Source organism: Podarcis raffonei, chromosome 13 (assembly GCF_027172205.1).
Source record: "Podarcis raffonei isolate rPodRaf1 chromosome 13, rPodRaf1.pri, whole genome shotgun sequence".
Taxonomy (NCBI): Eukaryota; Metazoa; Chordata; class Lepidosauria; order Squamata; family Lacertidae; genus Podarcis; species Podarcis raffonei.
In genome coordinates, this window is record NC_070614.1 from 34,625,181 (window position 1) to 34,646,023 (window position 20,843).

The window sequence follows — 20,843 nt, forward strand, 5'->3', positions numbered from 1 at the left end:
TACAAATATGTCTGCCACCATTTAGAGACAGAGGGGCTGGGGACCAAGAACAACCATCTGTTGTGATCTCTGATTCTTTGCACAATTGACCCTGAAGCTCAGGGCTGTGAACAGAGTGAACTGTCATTAAGGCAAGAAGTTCTCATCACAGAGACTCTCATGATTGTACTACAGCAAACAACGGAGGAATCTGTGTTTAGATTGAAGATTTACCATTCCATTGAGGATGGTAGTTTTAGTGGTCTTGCTGCTGGCTCTGTTTCCTCACATGGCACAGGAGGCCCACACCGTTAAATGCAGGGTTCAGTATCTACACCACCCACTTCACAAGTATCATCAGCCGGGAGATTTCATCATTGGTGGCATAGCTTCTCACGGTACCTTTATTTTCAGTTCAGCAAGTTTCTCTGAAGAACCCCCACCTGCATTATCAGAAGAGCTTGCGTAAGAACTTGTATTGTGTCTGTTTTTATTTCCATTTTGTAGTTCCATTGAATTAAAAGGGATATCTCTGAGTAGACATGAGCAAGGATTCTGTTAATCTTCACGCAGGCTGCAGTAGCAGTTAAAATAACCAAGGGAATCTCCACAGGAAATGCAAGATGCCTTGTTTTTAAAATGCATTTGTTTATTTAACTACACCATCTTTGTCCTCTTCCTTTTGATTCTTTCTCTCACAGTTTCCTCTGTTATACCAAGTTCCTCTTTGTTTTTTACTCATCTTGTGTCCCCCTTTCTATTTCCATTCTGACAACTCTCATTTTTTGTTTCAGCAGTTTTCATAGACACTCCTGAGAGCAGTTTCCCTAACAGCTACAATTTTCAGAGTTCTATGAAATTTCTCTCGCAACCCTTAACAAACAGCAGCTTCCAGGATTCTTTGTGGAAGCCATGACTCTTTAAAGTGCTATCATAGCACTATACATGTATGGTTTTAATATGGCCTATGAAAGACGGGTCATCACATGGTTTGAAGGCTGAGCGAGGGTTTGAAATTGGTTCTTACCCTAGTTCTAGTCCAATGCCCTAACCACTGTACTATATTGAATTCTGTTCCTTGTGAATGAGGCTTCCAAGCAAAAATATGTAGCTCCCTTACTTATATCAAGTCATGGAGTTTGCTCTCGTAACCCAGTAATAATCTACTACTGTGGACCCAGCAGAAGGTTGTGCTGCCTGATATTTTTGTTGCTTAAGCTATGAAGTACAACTCTTGTGACTTATGATTGGTACCATCCTACTTTCACACAGCTATCCTGCTTCTTTTATACTCCTTCTACATCTCTGTTTCAGTTAAAGGTCATTTCAACATGCCTGGTGCTAAATGATGTAGTGCAATAAGTGTAGTAAGAATGTACTGGATTAAATGTATAGTCAAAATAGTATGACTAGATTAAAGGTGTGAAATAGTTCCTTTAGTCTGTTCATTTTGACAAACATTCTTTAAAAGGAATCTCATTGAGAAAGTACAGCATATGGTGTGTTCTCAAGTTGGCGTTGTGTACTATTTTTTTCTTGAAGTCACCTTAAGCTAAAGACTCCCTCAGAAGACATAATATCTACATGAGATAACTGTAATAAAATTCAAAGCATCATGGCCATTAAGCAAAAAGCAGAAGGGAATGAAAATGTAGTAAAGTGGGTTTTTTGGAGACAGGCATCTTATTCCCTTGGAACAGTCTGTGGGATTGTAGTCTTACAGTTTTATATCCACATACAAGGGAGAAAACCTCAATAAACTCTTCCTTCTACATCTCTCAATTAAAGGTATTTTCAAGATGATTGTTGGTAAGCGCTGTACTGTAGTAAAAGAATGTACTGAATTTAATGTCTCACTGTTTGAATGAAATAGCTCTTTTATTCTGTTCATTTTAACAAAGTTTCTTTTAAAAGGAATCTCACTCAGAAAGTATAGCATATAGTGTGCTCTGAAGTTGGTGTAGTTTAGTAATATCATTATTTCTTTTTCTTTCTCATGCAAAAAGTCCATGACGAGTTTCCAATCTTTAACAAATATTAACAATGACTTCTCTCCAATTAAACATTTTAGTTTAACAGGCATTCTTCCATTGTTGGTAATGATGGGTACTTCAGTCTTTCTACATATAAAAGTCTTGCAGCAATAATCATTTATTGTAATAAAGTTCAATAGTCCTTTTCTAACTATGTATCCATAAGTTCCAGCAGCAAAAGTTCTAGTTTCAATTGAAAATCAATCTTCAAAATTCTCTGTATCAAAGTATATATTTGAGTCCAATATGTTTTGGCTTTTCTACATTTCTACCAAGCATGAAAAAATGTCTCTTCCCTTGGCTCATTTGGAAGGAATAGCAAGATATGAATTTCATTAGGGAAGTTTTTAATGAATAACACCAGTACAGATAGCAAAAATGTACGAAACTGGGTCGAACACATGTTGGAAATGTAAAGAAAAGGAAGGGGCCTTTTATCATATGTGGTGGAAATGTAGAGAAATTTTAAAAATTGGGAAATGATATATAATGAATTGAAGAAAATGTTTTAAATGACATTTGTAAAAAAAAACAGAAGCATTTTTGTTAGGGATTGTAGGACAAGACCTGCTAAGAAAAACAAAGAACTTATTCATGTATGCTACAACAGCGGCAAGAGTCTTGATAGCACAAGAATGGAATAATGAGGAAACCCCGACAAAGGAACAGTGTGAAAAGAAATTGATGAACTATGCAGAATTGGCTAAACTGACATACAAACTGCGAGATAAGGACAACTGTGACTTCAAAGAAGAATGGGGACTTTTTACAAAGTACTTAAAAAGACAACAAAATGAATTGGACTGCTTGGCAGGTTTTGAATAAACATACACAAATTTAGTGATTGATAACATGGTAGACAGATAAAATAAGGACTGAAATAATTTTATAATATGAAGAGAATAACATGCTGAGAAATCAGAGAGAGGAGATGAGGGAAGTCTCGGCGGGGAGGGTTTGATGGGGAATGGAGGAAAAGGAGGGAAATAATGAATAGGATATGTTTTGATATATTGTTATGTTGAAATTGTTAATAAAAATTTTTTTTTAAAAGGGAAGTTTTTAATGTTTGATGTTTTATTGAGTTTTTAATATCCTGTTGGAAGCTACCCAGAGTGGCAGGGGAGGCCCAGCCAGATGGGCGGGGTATAAGAATTATATTATTGTTGTGGTGGTGGTTGTTATTATTATTATTATTATTCATTGAAATTGTGGAATTGTGATCAATAATGCAATTGTTGTTCCAGCGTGGTGCCAAAGGGTTACCAGCACATCCTGGCCTTGGCATTTGCTGTCAAGGAGATCAATGAAAACCCTCACATCTTACCAAATCTCACCTTGGGCTTCCACATCTATGACAGCTATATCATTGCAATTAAGACATATCATGCCACAATGCTACTTTTATCTACACTGGAGAAATTTCTCCCCAACTATATATGTGATACACAGAATAATCTGACAGCTGTCATTGGTAGTCTTGACTCCCAGATCTCCCTCCATGTGGCAACTATCTTGGATATTTATAAGATTCCACAGGTAGGACACTTATGCCTGTTTCTGAGTGAAATATGAAAATTAAGTAAGGCAGTTATACTTTTTCTTTATTTCTTCCAGCTTGTATTATGCTGTTTAGAAACAGAAATGGGAACATTGGGAATAATCAGATCAATTATTCTTTTTCTTTCTTTCCTTTGCATGTTTTATGCAGACTGAAAGCAGTTCATTAACAAACAAAAAAGTAAATGAACCTATAACTGGAACATGGTTTTCATAGAACTAAGACTGAGCAATATATTTTTTCACATGGAAATTCCACTTACTGTTTCTAATGCTCCTAGTTGTTGATTCTTTTTACTTTCTATATTGTTCATGGAAAGCACTCTTCAATAATTATTAGGGCACCATTTAAAACTTATTGGGGCCCATTCATACCAACCGTGAACTGCCAATCTATATACATAGGCTGGGGACCCGCTTTATAAAGCAGAGCCTGGCTTTCATTGAAGCAACACCATAAAGTTCAAAAGCTAATTAAGTTGGATTTATCAGAGGAGGAATTGGACGCACTGCCCATCAGGCAATTGAAAATACCGTGATAGTTTTAAACAAAAACTGGGTGGTGGCTGATGCAGATTGAGATCCTTGTGTGAATGGAGATAGTGTCTTTATCGCGCTTCAGTATTTATCAGAATAGACTCCCCTGGATCTGCAATTTCATCATTAGTCACTCAGGTAGTACCGTTGAGAAATAAAATGTTTGCTGCTGTAAAGGATGCACTATTTATATGGATGCCCGAATGCAAATACCAAGTGCATTTGACCATGCATAAATCTGCTATATTAATGGAGGGTGTTGTTGTTTTTCTCTCTCTCTATTTTCCCAACAAATATCTCTTTAGCTCATATATGGCCCCACTCCAGTGATGAATACTAAAATCCCAGGACTTCCCTTCTACCAGATGGCCCCGCCAGAAAGCCACCAGTTTGCAGGGATTCTTTCTTTGCTTCTGCATTTCAGGTGGACGTGGATTGGGGTCGCTGTGGTTGACAATGACAATGGAGAAAGATTTATACAAAAGGTGCTCCCACTCTTTTCAAACAGAGGTATTTGTTTTGCCTTTGTAGAAACAATCCCCAAGTTTAGTTTTCTCACTGAAGGATACACCCTGATGCAACAGGGGGCTAAAATACATGATATAGTGATGGGTAGCAAAGCCAATGTTGTGGTGGCCTATGGAGAAGCTTCAACCACTATATTTTTGAGATGGCTTCCATATCTATCAATGCTTGGGAGAACGAAAACAAATACAAAAGGTAAAGTATGGATATCAACAGCCCAAGTGGAGTTTATTTCCGTGGCCTTTCAGCGGGATTGGGATGCAACTATATTCAATGGTGCCATAACCTTCAGAATTCACTCCAATGATCTACCAGGATTTCATCAATACGTTGAGGGCAGAAACCCCTTCAATGCAGATGGTGATGATTTCATCTGGGATTTCTGGCAAAATGCATTTGGCTGTGTATTTCCCCATCGCGTTCTGGACGAAGTGGTGGGGGATATCTGCACAGGAATGGAGAATTTAGAGAACCTTCCTGCATCTCTCTTTGAAATGACAGTGCAAGGTCAAAGTTACAGTATCTACAATGCTGTCTTTGCCATGGCCCATGCTTTACATACCATGTCCTTAGCAATACACAAACACTCACAAATGGTGAGCAGAGGGAGACAGAAGCTTCAGAAGCAGCAGTTTTGGCAGGTAAGGGGCCTGAAATCCATACGTTGCATGGAATATATACTAGGTGTTCAATTTCTCTAACTACTAACCATTTTGTCCCCCTCTCCACCTGAAACCTGTCAAACAAAAACATACACACACACAACACCCCTTAGACCACACCTTAACAGTGCTAATGGGGAATGGAGTATAGAGAAAACTGCAGACCATGTGTGAGCCTAAAATGGGCTACATGATGCAGGTGGCGCTGTGGGTTAAACCACTGAGCCTAGGACTTGCCAATCAGAAGGTTGGGGGTTCGAATCCCCGTGACGGGGTGAGCTTCCATTGCTCAGTCCCTGCTCCTGCCAACCTAGCAGTTCGAAATCATGTCAAAGTGCAAGTAGATAAATAGATACCACTCTGGCGGGAAGGTAAACGGCGTTTCCGTGCACTGCTCTGATTCTCCAGAAGCGGCTTTGTCATGCTGGCCACATGACCCAGAAGCTGTACTCCAGCTCCGTCGGCCAATAAAGCGAGATGAGCGCCACAATCCCAGAGTCATCTACGACTGGACCTAATGGTCAGGGGTCCCTTTACCTTTACCTTATGTTGCAGGCAGCGGAGCTACACTCTTTGCACTAGATCTCTCTTTGAAACATTGAGATCCACCCTTTTCTAAATGCTTGCCTTCTCTCTTTTCATTCTAGCTTCATCATTTTCTGAGAGGTGTCTCATTTAACAACAGTGCTGGAGACACAGTGTCCTTCAATCAGAACGGGGAGGTAATATCTACCTTGGATGTGATCAACTGGGTTATTTCCTCCAACCAGTCCTTTCATAGGGTAAAAGTTGGGAGGATGGATCCTGAGGCTCCTCCAGACCAAGCCTTCACCCTTCATGAAGATGCCATAACATGGCATGGATGGTTTAATCAGGTGGAGTCACATTCTTAGCTAATTCAAAAGAGATTAATTTTTCAATGAGCAATTGTTCTATGCTTTGATGTCTAAGATAATGTTCACTGGAGAATCAGAAAACTTACAAAATACTCTTTTTTTTTTTAGTGGATGTAAATTCATGTATTTGTCCAGGATAAAATTGTGCAAATTTTCCATCCCAAAGGGATGTAATATCGTGCAATCTGGTAAAATATGTATAATATCTCCTTTGTATTTATTGTTTTAATACAGACGATGATGATTTACTCTCTGCAGAGCTGATCTACGGTTTACTGAAATGCTGTGACAATTTAGCAACATAGGGAAGGTCTCCAGAACCTGACTGATTCCAAATGCATTATTCTCATGAATATCATGTTTCTTCTTCATTTACTGATTAGGTTCGGCCTCTTTCTGTCTGTACTGAGAATTGTCACGCAGGATCAAGGAAGAAAGTGAAGGAAGGAGAACCATTTTGCTGCTATGATTGCATCCCATGCCCAGAGGGAAAGATTTCAAACCAGGAAGGTAAGAGAAATACACAGAAATTTGGATCCAGATGTAGTACTTTCATTGAGTTTCCCTTAAAAGGAATGGGACAAATTAAGTTATGACTAACTGGTCCACTTGCTTTCAAGGGGACCAAGTGTTCCCACTGAGGTTACTTCCAAGCAATCTCTTTGTTGTTGTTGTTGTTGTTTAGTCGTTTAGTTGTGTCCGACTCTTCATAACCCCATGGACCAGAGCACGCCAGGCACTTCTGTCTTCCACTGCCTCTCGCAGTTTAGTCAAACTCCTGCTGGTAGCTTCGAGAACACTATCCAACCATCTCGTCCTCTGACGTCCCCTTCCCCTTGTGCCCTCCATCTTTCCCAACATCAGGGTCTTTTCCAGGGAGTCTTCTCATGAGGTGGCCAAAGTATTGGAGCCTCAGCTTCACGATACGTCCTTCCAGTGAGCACTCAGGGCTGATTTCCTTAAGAATGGATAGGTCTGATCTTCTTGCAATCCATGGGACTCTCAAGAGTCTCCTCCAGCACCATAATTCAAAAGCATCAATTCTTCGGCGATCAGCCTTCTTTATGGTCCAGCTCTCACTTCCATACATCACTACTGGGAAAACCATAGCTTTAACTATACGTACCTTTGTTGGCAAGGTGATGTCTCTACTTTTTAAGATGCTGTCTAGGTTAGTCGTTGCTTTTCTCCCAAGAAGCAGGCGTCTCTTAATTTCGTGGCTGCTGTCACCATCTGCAGTGATCATGGAGCCCAAGAAAGTAAAATCTCTCACTACCTCCATTTCTTCTGCTTCTATTTGCCAGGAGGTGATGGGACCAGTGGCCATGAACTTCATTTTTTTGATGTTGAGCTTCAAACCATATTTTGCGCTCTCCTCTTTCACCCTCATTAAAAGGTTCTTTAATTCCTCCTCACTTTCTGCCATCAAGGTTGTGTCATCTACATATCTGAGGTTGTTGATATTTCTTCTGGCAATCTTAATTCCGGCTTGGGATTCATCCAGCCCAGCCTTTCGTATGATGAATTCTGCATATAAGTTAAATAAGCAGGGAGACAATATACAGCGTTGTCGTACTCCTTTCCCAATTTTGAACCAATCAGTTGTTCCATATCCAGTTCTAACTGTAGCTTCTTGTCCCACATACAGATTTCTCAGGAGACAGATGAGGTGATCAGGCACTACCATTTCTTTAAGAACTTGCCATAGTTTGCTGTGGTCGACACAGTCAATGAAGCAGAAGTAGATATCTTTCTGGAACTCTCTAGCTTTCTCCATAATCCAGCGCATGTTTGCAATTTGGTCTCTGGTTCCTCTGCCTCTTCTAAATCCGGCTTGCACTTCTGGGAGTTCTTGGTCCACATACTGCTTGAGCCTACCTTGTAGAATTTTAAGCATAACCTTGCTAGCGTGTGAAATGAGTGCAATTTTGCGGTAGTTGGAGCATTCTTTGGCACTGCCCTTCTTTGGGATTGGGATTTAGACTGATCTTCTCCAATCCTCTGGCCACTGCTGAGTTTTCCAAACTTGCTGGCATATTGAGTGTAGCACCTTAACAGCATCATCTTTTAAAATTTTAAATAGTTAAGCTGGAATACCATCACTTCCACTGGCCTTGTTATTTGCAGTGCTTTCTAAGGCCCATTTGACTTCACTCTCCAGGATGTCTGGCTCAAGGTCAGCAACCACACTACCTGAGGTGTACGAGACATCCATATCTTTCTGGTATAATTCCTCTGTGTATTCTTGCCACCTCTTCTTGATGTCTTCTGATTCTGTTAGGTCCTTTCCACTTTTGTCTTTTATTATGGTAATCTTTGTACGAAATGTTCCTTTCATATCTCCAATTTTCTTGAACAGATTTCTGGTTTTTCCCATTCTATTGTTTTCCTCTATTTCTTTGCATTGCTCGTTTAAGAAGGCATTCTTGTCTCTCCTTGCTATTTTTTGGAAATCTGCATTCAATTTCCTGTATCTTTCACTATCTCCCTCACATTTTGCTTGCCTTCTCTCCTCCGCTATTTGTAAGGCCTCGTTGGACAGCCACTTTGCTTTCTTGCATTTCCTTTTCATTGGGATGGTTTTCATTGCTGCCTCCTGTATAATGTTACGAGCCTCCATCCATAGTTCTTCAGGCACTCTGTCCACCAAATCTAAATCCTTAAACCTGTTCCTCACTTCCACTGTGTATTCATAAGGGATTTGACTTAGATTGTATCTTACCGGCCCAGTGGTTTTTCCTACTTTCTTCAGTTTAAGCTTGAATTTTGCTCTAAGAAGCTGATGATCTGTGCCACAGTCAGCTCCAGGTCTTGTTTTTGCTGACTGTATAGGGCTTCTCCATCTTTGGCTGCAGAGAATATAATCAATCTGATTGTGATGCTGCCCATCTGGTGATGTCCATGTGTAGAGTCGTCTCTTGTATTGTTGGAAAAGAGTGATTGTGATGACCAGCTTGTTCTCTTGACAGAACTCTATTAGCCTTTGCCCTGCTTTGTTTTGATCTCCAAGGCCAAACTTGCCAGTTGTTCCTTTTATCTCTTGATTCCCTACTTTAGCATTTCAATCCCCTATAATGAGAAGAACATCCTTCTTTGGTGTCACTTCTATAAGGTGTTATAAGTCTTCATAGAATTGGGCAATTTCAGTTTCTTCAGCACCAGTGGTTGGTGTTAAGCCTTAATCCTGGTTTGTGTGCTCAATGTTTACATGCCACTTGTTAGAGAAAAGACAGAAGCAGCTATTTATTGTGTACTCATTCTGCTTAGTTTGTGGCAATATTAGAAAAGGTTGCATCAAGCCAATGTAATTTCAAACTTTGCAGTGTACTTCCCAATAACTTTCCATATTTTAAAAAGTCTGTGCTTTTTGAGGTGGGGGCTTCTTGTGCGAGAGCTCCAAATCCACTTCAATGGCAGAACATGAATTTGCACATACAGTGGTACCTCGGGTTACATATGCTTCAGGTTACATACGCTTCAGGTTACAGACTCCACTAATCCAGAAATATTACCTCAGGTTAAGAACTTTGAACTTTGCTTCAGGATGAGAACAGAAATCGTGCAGCTGCGGCACAGCAGCAGCAGGAGGCCCCATTAACTAAAGTGGTGCTTCGGGTTAAGAACAGTTTCAGGTGAAGAACAGACCTCCAGAACGAATTAAGTTCTTAACCCAAGGTACCACTGTTTGTGATTTAATCCCACACCCAAATAATGACAGTCTTCATGCACCCTAAATATTCAGGTACCATGCATATTTAGTCAGTGCCTCATCTTTTCCTTTGAGATCTCTCCGACTTAATTATCTAAGTAGTTACCATTGCTCTTTCACAAACATGCAATAAATTTAGCATGCCTTTCTGATCATACCTAGCTTAGCATATGATGGCATGTCATTTTAGGGAATGAAACTTAATTTTAGCAAATTTCTTCAGTAAAAATAAGTTTTTGGGTGTCAGGAATTCAAATCTGTTATTATCTTTGTGACTGGACAACAATTAGCTTTTCGAATGTTTCGGAAGTCAAACAGTCTTCTGGAGCTGTAAAGGTAAAGGGACCCCGACCATTAGGTCCAGTCGTGGCCGACTCTGGGGTTGTGGCGCTCATCTTGCTTTATTGGCCGAGGGAGCCGGCGTACAGCTTCCGGGTCAGGCGGCCAGCATAACTAAGATACTTCTGGTAAACCAGAGCAGCACACGGAAACGCTGTTTACCTTCCCACCGGAGCGGTACCTATTTATCTACGTGCACTTTTGACGTGCTTTCGAACTGCTAATTTGGCAGGAGCAGGGACCAGGCAATGGGAACTCACCCCGTCACAGGGATTAGAACTGCCGACCTTCTGATCGGCAATTCCTAGGCTCTGTGGTTTAACCCACAGTGCCACCCGCGTCCCCTTCTGTAGCGGATTACATCCAAAACCAAGGTTCCACAATATTATCTTGGTGACTGAACAATAATAAGCTTCATAACTCTACGTTTGATTAAAAAGCATATAAACTGCTTTCAGAAAATAAAAAAATAATAATCTTACCTTTTGTATATGTCAGGTAATGCTCAATAACAATAAAATTAAATACGTTTTGTATATAATATTAATATATAATATAACTGCAAGTACTTGAAAGCCATTTTTATTGAATTTTTGTATTTCTACAATCATTTTACTTGGGGAATATTAACTTAACCAAAATATCTTTTGAATTTCCAAATCATGTTATAGCTTTTGAGCATCCTTCAATGTTGATGTGATTGATGGAACGTCTAAGAGCTGGGGACTGTAATTTTCTTTTCCCCCAGATATGAGTGACTGTGATAAATGCTCAGACAAAGACTATCCAAGCAAGAACCAAGATGCATGTATTCCCAAGGATATAAGCTTCTTGTCTTATGAAGAACCTTTGGGCATCAGTTTAGTCTGCTTTTCGCTTTCATTTTCTCTAATCACAGCTATGGTGCTGGGTACATTTGTGAAGCACCATGACACTCCCATAGTCATTGCAAACAACAGGAATCTCACCTACACTCTCCTCATTTCTCTCCTGCTCTGCTTCCTTTGTGCACTGCTCTTCCTGGGCCAACCAAAGAAGCTGACATGTCTCCTCCGACAAACTACTTTTGGCATCATCTTCTCAGTGGCTGTTTCTTGTGTATTGGCAAAAACCATTACTGTGGTTCTGGCTTTCATGGCCACCAAACCTGGATCCAGGATGAGGAGATGGGTGGGGAAGGAACTGGCCAACACCATTGTCCTTTGCTGCTCCTTTGTCCAGGCAGGGATCTGTATTGTGTGGCTAGCAACCTTTCCCCCATTTCCAGATGTTGACAGTTACTCAGTGGCTAAAGAAATTATACTAGAATGCAATGAGGGGTCTGTGATGATGTTTTATGTTGTTCTGAGCTATATGGGCTTCCTGGCAATTATTAGTTTCATTGTTGCTTTCCTTGCCAGGAAATTACCTGACAGCTTCAATGAAGCCAAGTTCATCAGTTTCAGCATGTTGGTCTTTTGCAGTGTTTGGCTATCCTTTATTCCATCCTACCTGAGCACCAAGGGAAAATACATGGTTGCTGTGGAGATCTTCTCTATCTTAGCCTCTGGTGCTGGACTGCTGGGATGCATCTTTTCCCCTAAATGTTATATTATTGTGTTCAGGCCTCAGCTGAACAACAGGGAGCAGCTTATGAGGAAGAAAAACTAAAGAAAGAAAGAAAGAAAGAAAGAAAGAAAGAAAGAAAGAAAGAAAGAAAGAAAGAAAATATGTCCTTTGCTCATCAAAATGGAGTATGTGCATGTTTCTTTCTGTATATACAGTAGAATATTTGTACATACCTATTAAGCCTTATAGGCATTTGACTCTTGTGCAATTCTCCTTGGCTGGAAAAAAATCACTTGGAATCTACAAAAGCACAGAAAAGTTCCTTCCTTAAAAACTACAATTGCAACTTTCAAATCTAGATGAAAGCTACTAATTCCTACCCAACCCACACTTTCTTCTTTTATCTACAAAAGTTAAATCACTTGGGATAATGAATTCAGTCTACAAAATCACAAAGAAAAGTCTTTCTTAAAACTACCTTTGCATTTTTCAATTCTAGATGGAAGCAACTAATCTTTCCAGGGGTGGGGTGAGGAAAGGAATGGCAAGCAGCAGAGCTTTGCACAATAGGGATTTCAAAGAGCCCATGTTCCACTTGGGTAATACATGCCTTTTTCTGTTGGGGAACATGTTAATATCATATGGCCAAAATAATCGGGACTGGAGCTGGTGATGGATGAGGATAATCATGCTGGTTGCAAGGTTCTAGAAACCATAGTTATGAATTAGTATTAAGTGTGATCTCTGCCCAGTGGTTTAACTCTTGATTTTTACTATCAATAATAATAATAATAATTTATTTATTTTCATTATTTATATTATTTATACTCTGGGGAACAAAGCATAATCTGAAGCCAAGGCTTACTATTGCTCATGTGGTTTGATTTTGCCTGTGAACTCAGCACAGTCTCCTAATCATTGATGGTCACTTCCTAGCCTAATGATACCGACAAAGTGGCAAAAGAATAAGGCATGAACAGCTAAGGGGAGGGGGAACAATGTCAGGAAAAACAAGCTTTGAGCTTTTTTACTGCACAATTAAGTGGGGGGTAGGTCCAGACTTGTGTTCTGCACATTTAGTATGAAAAGTCACCGAAATGAAGCACAAAGCTGTTTTGACAGGAGTGTGTTGTGGGCCTGTGGCACAGAGGCAAAAGAAAAGCCATCAATTTGACCTCATGCTGAAATCATTGGGGTCACTGCCACCTCAGCATGTTATCTGCTTGTTTCTTCCCTTTCATTGCACTTCATACAGTTTGAAAAGGATGTTTTCTTTTACTTACTGAATTCTTTATTCTTTCAGTATGTTAAACATATTATACAATGATAGCATGTTTGTTATTTGAATTTTTATTCCCCATTTTTCTCTCTCCTACCCCCAATAATTTGGCTTCTCTTAATTAGGTTAAGTTTTCACCAGTTATTCTTCAGTCAGCCTGTATACATCCGAATTGAATTAAGATAAACCTGAACTAGAAAGGTTTTCCTTAAAAAAAAGAAAATGCCCCCAAGTGCTTTAGAGGTCCCTGTGTCAGTTTGAGATGTTTGGCAAGAACCCATTTCTGCTCAGCTGCCTCATTCCATTTCTTAATTCAGGATCTGTAAGGTGGGGGGCGAGGTTGCACACAAACTCCTAATGTCCCATGGGACTTTGATACAGCCACTCCCTTATTTTAACACCTTGCAGGCTTTCATTCATGATCTGTGGGCTGCATTTGGAGCATAAACACCTGCCTTGTTGGCTCATTAACTCAGGATTGTCTAGGCCAGTGTCCCAAGGCTGTTGAAAACTCGATAAGGGGCAATGAACTGAATCTTGGGAAGACAGGTGTTCCATGCATAGCTAGTTCCTGTATCCAGAAGACAGGCCCACTGCTTGTCCTGGATTAATTTGCACTCCATCTAACGGAGCAGTTGCATAGCTTGGGAATACTCTTGGACATGAGTTAATCATGAGAGGGCCAAATGACCCCGGTGACTAGGAATGGCTTATACCAGCTTCACTTTATACACCATCTATGGCTGTATATGGATTGGAATCACTTAGCTACAATACATGATGCATCATAGCAGCATCTCCCGAGTTCTTAGAAATTGCCTAATGTAAATATCAGTTTTCCATTGATGTATAAAATATCAATTTAATTAACAACCTTAGTGAATAGTTCATCTTGTATCCAGTTGATTTTAAGTATGTTGTGGAAATTCTTTCCCACGGGGGTGTTTCTATCATCGCAAAGGGATGGGTGCACAAAACGGTCACATTGAAAACTTTGAGTTATTGTGGCATGAAAAGTAGCAAAAATATCTCAGTTTGTATGTTTAAAAAACTGGGGCAGAGCATACAAAAAGATACAGAAGCAACTTTTCTTTCTATACATTATGTTGGCAATAACATTTTTTCTTTTTTTAAAAAAATAATTTTTATTAATTTTAACATATAAATTATAATACATACCACAAAACTTCACCACTTATACAATCTTTTTTGGACTTCCATCAGCACCTCTGATGATCCACCGTTTTTATCACTTCTTATGCATTTCTTAAATTCATATTGCCTTCAATTATCCTAACTAACCATCCTCCCCTTTATTCATTTTTGCAATAGTTCCAATAATTCACCTCACAAAACTTCTTGCAAACCTACAAACGCAACTTGATCATCACAATTACTTTTCTTTCTTTTTTTAAAATGATTTTTATTGAAATTTACAATCACCAGCCAACCCCCACCACCCACCACCAAAACATCACATCTTGTTACATGTATCCTACTTTGTGTTTCAAAGATCCATTAGCTTCGGTCCTTCCCTTCCACCAGTTTTCCTATTCCATTCTATAGTTTACAGATTCTTTAATTATAAATTATACCATGACATGAGAATTATTTCAATCCTGCCAACTTTTTCATATTTGTACAATTCTCACTTATATAAACCATAAATTTACTCCATTCTTTTTGGTACTTTGTCTCATCCTGATTGCGAATTCTTTTGTGTCAATTTAGCCATCTCAGCATACTCAACCAAGTTTATCTGCCATTCTCTTATCGTCGGCATCTCCTGTTGCTTCCACTTTAGAGCTATCACAACTCTGGCTGCAGTTGTTGCATATAAATATAATCTTTGATCTATCTTTTTAATCCCTTCTCCCACCAAACCTAGGAAAAATTCTTCCGGCTTTTTGGGAAAACTGTACTTAAACATCTTTTTAAACTCGTTGTAAATCGCATCCCAAAACTCTTTTATTTTATTGCAAGACCACCACATATGATAGAAGTCGCCATCTTTTTCCTTGCACTTCCAGCAGGTTTTACTACTTGTTCTATACATTTTTGCCAATTTGGTGGGAGTGAGATACCAACGATAAACCATCTTCATATCATTTTCTTTTAAGGCAGAACAAGCAGTGAATTTTATGCTCTCATTCCAGAGTTTGGCCCATACATCATATTCTATGTTATGTCCTAAATCAATAGCACATTTTATCATAGCCTGTTTTATAAATTCATCTTTTGTGTTCCATTCTAGTAAGAGATTGTACATTTTTGATAATAGCTTGGATTTGCTCTCTAAAATATCTATTTGAAATTTCAATTTTTTTGTCCTCAAATCCTATTTTTTTATCCTCTTTAAAGACATCATTGACTTGATGGTATTGCAACCATCCTGTCAATTTTTCAGCGATACACTCATAGGGCTTTAATTTTCAACCTTTTTCGGCCTTCATCAAAATTTCCTCATATGTGGCCCCTCTCCCTAGTATGTTCAGTTTTTTAACTGTTAATATATCAATTGTTGACAGCCACCAAGGTGTTTTCCTTTCCAACAAATTCTTGTTTCTTTCCCTGACTTCAAATAAAGCACCTCTTATCACATGCTTTGTAAACCCCTTATGCACTTTTGCCTTACCACACCAAAGATAAGAGTGCCATCCAAATCTATTGTTGAACCCCTCCAAATCTAACAAGTCCAGGTTCTCCTGAAATATCCAATCCTTTGTCCAACATAAACATGCCGCTTCATAATAGAGTTTCAGATCAGGTACTGCAAACCCCCCCTCTTTCCTTCTTATCTGTCAATATTTTATATTTAATTCTTGGTCTTTTCCCTTGCCATATAAAACGCGAGAAGGTTTTTTGCCACTCTTTGAATTGTCTTAAACCTCTTATTATCGGTATTGTCTGGAACAAAAACAACATTTTCAGTAGTAGATTCATTTTAATCGCAGACATTCTTCCCGTCATTGATAGCTTTAATCTGTCCCATATTTCTAATTCTCTTTTAATCTCCTTCTAAACTGGTTGATAATTGTCATTAAAAAGATTTATATTCTTTGCCGTCATCCAAATTCCCAGATACTTGACTTTTTTGACCACCTTGATTTCACTTTCTTGTTCCAACCTTTCTATCTCACTTTTTCCTAAATTTTTACCTAGCATTTTCGTCTTTGTCATATTCAGTTTAAACCCAGCCAATTGCCCAAATTTTCCCATTTCTTCCAGTGCTATTTTAACACTTTCTTGAGGTTCTTCAAGGGTTAATACGAAATCATCCACGTAGGCCTTAAGTTTGAACTCCTTGGCACCTATTTTGACCCCTTTTATCTCTCTTTTTCCTCTCAGGCAATTTAATAATACTTCTATATTGTGATCATCACAATTAATTTTCAAATAGTCTATAAATTTAGACCAGTCTTCTGTGAATCTCTTGTCCCGCAGATTTCGAATCCTTCATGTTAGTTTGTCTAGTTCTGCATAGTCCATTAATTTCATCCTCCATTCTTCTTTCGTCGGTAATTCTTCTTGCTTCCATTTTTGTGCCAATAATATTCTTGCTGCCGTCGTTGCATATAAAAACAGCTTACAGTCTTTTCTATTTATGTTGCTTCCTACAATGCCCAGTAAAAATGCTTCTGGTTTCTTTATAAATGTGTATTTCAACATTTTTTTCATCTCATTTTATATCATTTCCCAGAAGCTTTTCACCTTTTTACATTCCCACCACATGTGATAAAATGTTCCTTCTTTTTCTTTACATTTCCAACATTTATACATTTATACCTTTATACATCTTAGCTAATTTAACGGGTGTAATATACCATCTATACATCATTTTCATCACATTTTCTTTTAAGGCATTGCATGCAGTAAACTTTAAACCTTCTTTCCATAGTTTTCCCCAATCACTCAGCTGTATATTATACCCAAAATCTTTAGCCCAATGAATCATAACCGACTTTACCTTCTCATCCTTCAAATGCCATTCAAACAGCAATTTATACATTTTAGACAAAATTTTACAATTATTACTTAGTATCTCTACTTTAAACTTTGATTTATTTTCATCAAATCCTTTTTCTTTAAAATCCTGCTTAAACATTTCATTGACCTGACGGTAATGCAGCCAATCATTCACATATTCTTTAATTTACTCATATGGTTTCATCTTCCATTTACTTCCTTCTTTTTGTATTAATTTCCCATAAGTTATCCATTTCCCACACATATTGATCTTTTTAACATTCATTGCTTCTAATGGAGATAACCAATGCTGTGTTTTACGTTCCAATAGGTTTTTATACCTATCCCATATTTCTATTAAAGATCTTCGAAATATGTGGTTTCAAATTCCTTAATGGACTTTAGTTTTATTATACCATAAATATGCGTGCCAACCAAATCTATTTGTGATGGGATGATGAGCTGCTTGTGCGTGAAATTCCTAGTCCCTCAGAGTTTGGTTAAGTCCACAAACCTCTGTCTGTAACGGAGCTCCTTAAGCATGGCTCCGTCAGTCGCTGGTAGAATCCGACAGTGGGCGTTTACGGAATTTCTTCCAGCATAAAAGCTCCTTAACGGAAACGCGCCTTCTGGACTCTCGGCGCGACAGTTTCCGGCGAGGAGTGGGTGTCCCTATAGGAGGTCCTGAAACCTCCCCACTGTTTTCACTGGAAGTGTCTCTGAGCCATCCCTCCGACTCACTTTCCCTTGGAGCTCCTTCTCTCCCCCTGCTGGTTCCCTCCTCAGCTGATAAGTCTCTCCCAACCTCTGTGAGCCCTTTCACCTCCTGTTCTTCCGATGGCAGTTCCCTGACACTATTGTTATAACCTTCCATATCTAACAGATCTGTATTTTCTAATAACACCCATTCCTTTAACCAACAGAGGCAAGATGCTTCATAATACAATTTCAGATCTGGCAGAGCGAAGCCTCCTCTTTCTTTAACATCTGTTAACAACTTATACTGTGTTCTCGGCTTCTTTCCCTGCCAGATATATCTTGAAATTGTTTTTTGCCATTCTTTAAAAATTGTTGCCCCTTTAATTATTGGAATTGTCTGAAACAAAATAACATATTTGGTAGCATATTCATTTTAATAGCTGAAATCCTTCCCCAAAATGTCAATTTCATCCTTCCCCATATTTCTCAGTCTCTTCTAATACCATTCCACACCGGTGTATAATTATTTTGGAATAGATCAATATTTGGATTTGGATTTGATATCCCGCTTTATCACTACCCGAAGGGGTCTCAAAGCAGCTAACATTCTCCTTTCCCTTCCTCCCCCACAACAAACACTCTGTGAGGTGAGTGGGGCTGAGAGACTTCAAAGAAGTGTAACTGGCCCAAGGTCACCCAGCAGCTGCATGTGGAGGAGCGGGGACGTGAACCCGGTTCCCCAGACGCGAACCTGGATCCCCAGATTACAAGACTACCAACTCTTAACCACTACACCACACTGGCTCTCAAGGATTTGATATCCCGCCTTCTACTCCCTTTAAGGAGTCTCAAAGTGGTTAACATTCTCCTTTCCCTTCCTCCCCCACAACAAACACTCTGTGAGGTGAGTGGGGCTGAGAGACTTCAAAGAAGTGTGACTGGCCCAAGGTCACCCAGCAGCTGCATGTGGAGGAGCGGGGACACGAACCCGGTTCCCCAGATTACGAGACTACCGCTCTTAACCACTACACGACACTGGCTCTCATTTTTTTGAAGTTAAACAAATTTCCAAATATTTAACTCTTTTAACTACTTCTACACCAGTTTGTTGCTGCAACACTTCCACCAGGTCCTGTTTCATATTTTTAACTATCATTTTAGTTTTCTTTTTATTCAATTTAAAACCTGCCACTTGCCCAAACTGTTCTATCTCCTCTAATACTTCTTTCACACTTATAGTTGGCTCTTCCATTGTTAGTACCACGTCATCGGCAGGCAATAACATTTTTTCAGGAAGATCAACCCTTTCAAGAAAAAAGTTGCTTTTTGCTCTACTTATGGTACACAATTCTCTCCAGTGTCAGTCACTCAATCTTCTTATTACAGTCAATTATAAGTATTCAGTATTTCCTTCACATCGGCTGGATGAAGACCAGGACCATCAGCTGGGTGAGGACTGCAGGGCCTGCTCCCTTCCAGGGCCTTTTCCAACTGGCCCAAGGGGCGTAGCCCAGGCCCTCTCTCCCAGCTATAAAGGGATTCCTGCTGCGGTGAGGCCTTGGACCATCGGCTGTGGGGAAGACTGCAGGGCCTGCCCCCTTCCAAGGCCTTTTCCAACTGGCCCAGGGGGCGTGGCCCAGGCCCTTATTTGGAACAAACTTTTGGGGAAGTGTCGGAAGTGTTCTGCCATTGCTTCCCTGTTCCAGGTGGTTAATGTGCTTTAAAATGTCCTCAAGCAGTCGGTGGCAATTTAAATTTTTATTTCTTTTTTTCCTTTTTCCTTTGTTGGGGGTGGGTGGGTGGGATGGATATTTGGTTGGGGATTAATTTTAGTATAATTGTTCTGTTCCTTTGTTGTTGTTGTTGTTTTATTGGTTCTGTATAGTTTGTGTTTTGTTTTTAAGGGGCGGGATCAGGGCTGCCTGGGAGTGAGGCCCTAGCCAACACGATGGCTGGGACAAGTTCCACAGGGGGGGAAGCACTGGGACATCCGATCTCGGTGATCATGGGCAGGAGGTGGAGTTACGCTAAGACCAGACCAGGTCATTACCGAGGAGGCAGGTTTAGTCGTTGTTTGAAGACTATCCCTGCCTCCAGGTCTGGCCTTGACCGGATGGATACTGGAATCAACAGGAGAAACCCACATGACCTGAAGGTGTTGCTGTGTAATGCCAGGTCAATGATGAATAAAACCACTGCCATCCACGACCTGATTGTGGATGGAGGATTTGACCTGGCATGTGTGTGTTGGGATACTGCCAGGGAGATAAAGTCCATCTGAGCCCCCAAGCTCGGTGCCGGACGATCCATCAACCTCCCGTAGTCAGGCAATATCAGCAATTCAGCGACACTAAGCCTCAGGCTTAGTGCACACTCTAACAGCAGAATTCACACAGCAAAAAGTTGCACAAGCATGAGAGCAGAACATGCATATTTACAGTTTATTAGGCGTTGGTCAGAACAAAGAAAACATGACCGTCTGCTCCGACTGCTCAGGCAAAACAGCAGAAAACGAAAGGAACACACAACATAAACATCCTGTGAGACAGGAAACGCGCAGGCTGTTATACAAACATCCTGCTCCCTTTTAAGGTGGAACGGAAATATCCTAACATCCTCCCCCTTTCCGTGTAACCTGTAGTACCTGTGGTTCAACCCAATTGCAACCTTTGTGCGTAAACCTTCAGTTGTTCTCTGTTAACAACCTTAGACAACAGATCAGCAGGAATTTCATTTCCTGGCATGTAGGACACCTGAATGAGTCCTTTCTGAATACACTCTCTTGCACGATGTAGCTTAATCTGCAAGTACTTGGTCCTTTGCTTGCAACTCTCCGAGTTCAGCAAAGCCAAACAAGATCTATTGTCTTGATACACTTGTATAGGACATTTCACAGAAACCCCAATGTCCTTAAACAGTTGCATCAACCATTCACAATCCATGAGTGAAAATGACAGAGCATTGAGTTCTGCTTCACAGGAACTTAGGCTAACTGTTGTCTGCTTTTTGCACAACCAGTCAAACAGGCAGTGGTTGTACATGTAGCATACTCCAGAAGTGCTTGTACCATCCGTGGTGTCACTTCCAAAACTTGCATCTGCAAAGATTTCA

The 20,843-nt window shown here is 39.9% G+C and overlaps 1 protein-coding gene across 1 annotated transcript; it reads left to right on the forward strand.

The window, feature by feature from the left end:
• Positions 1 to 226: 226 nt before the first annotated feature.
• Positions 227 to 11,890, forward strand: LOC128398880 (vomeronasal type-2 receptor 26-like). The gene is made up of 6 exons (XM_053360144.1): positions 227 to 444; positions 3,260 to 3,551; positions 4,415 to 5,275; positions 5,944 to 6,018; positions 6,576 to 6,702; positions 10,989 to 11,890. Exons 1-6 carry the CDS (start codon positions 227 to 229, stop codon positions 11,888 to 11,890), a joined length of 2,475 nt encoding a protein of 824 aa, XP_053216119.1.
• The last annotated feature ends 8,953 nt before the right edge of the window (positions 11,891 to 20,843 follow it).

Bases quoted from the DNA above. Each gene is read 5' to 3' on its own strand.
- LOC128398880 (XM_053360144.1), top strand. From the start codon at position 227: ATGGTAGTTTTAGTGGTCTTGCTGCTGGCTCTGTTTCCTCACATGGCA. The intron at 445-3,259 runs GTAAGAACTTGT...TTGTTGTTCCAG, and splicing joins GCATTATCAGAAGAGCTTGC to CGTGGTGCCAAAGGGTTACC. The intron at 6,703-10,988 runs GTAAGAGAAATA...CTTTTCCCCCAG, and splicing joins AAAGATTTCAAACCAGGAAG to ATATGAGTGACTGTGATAAA.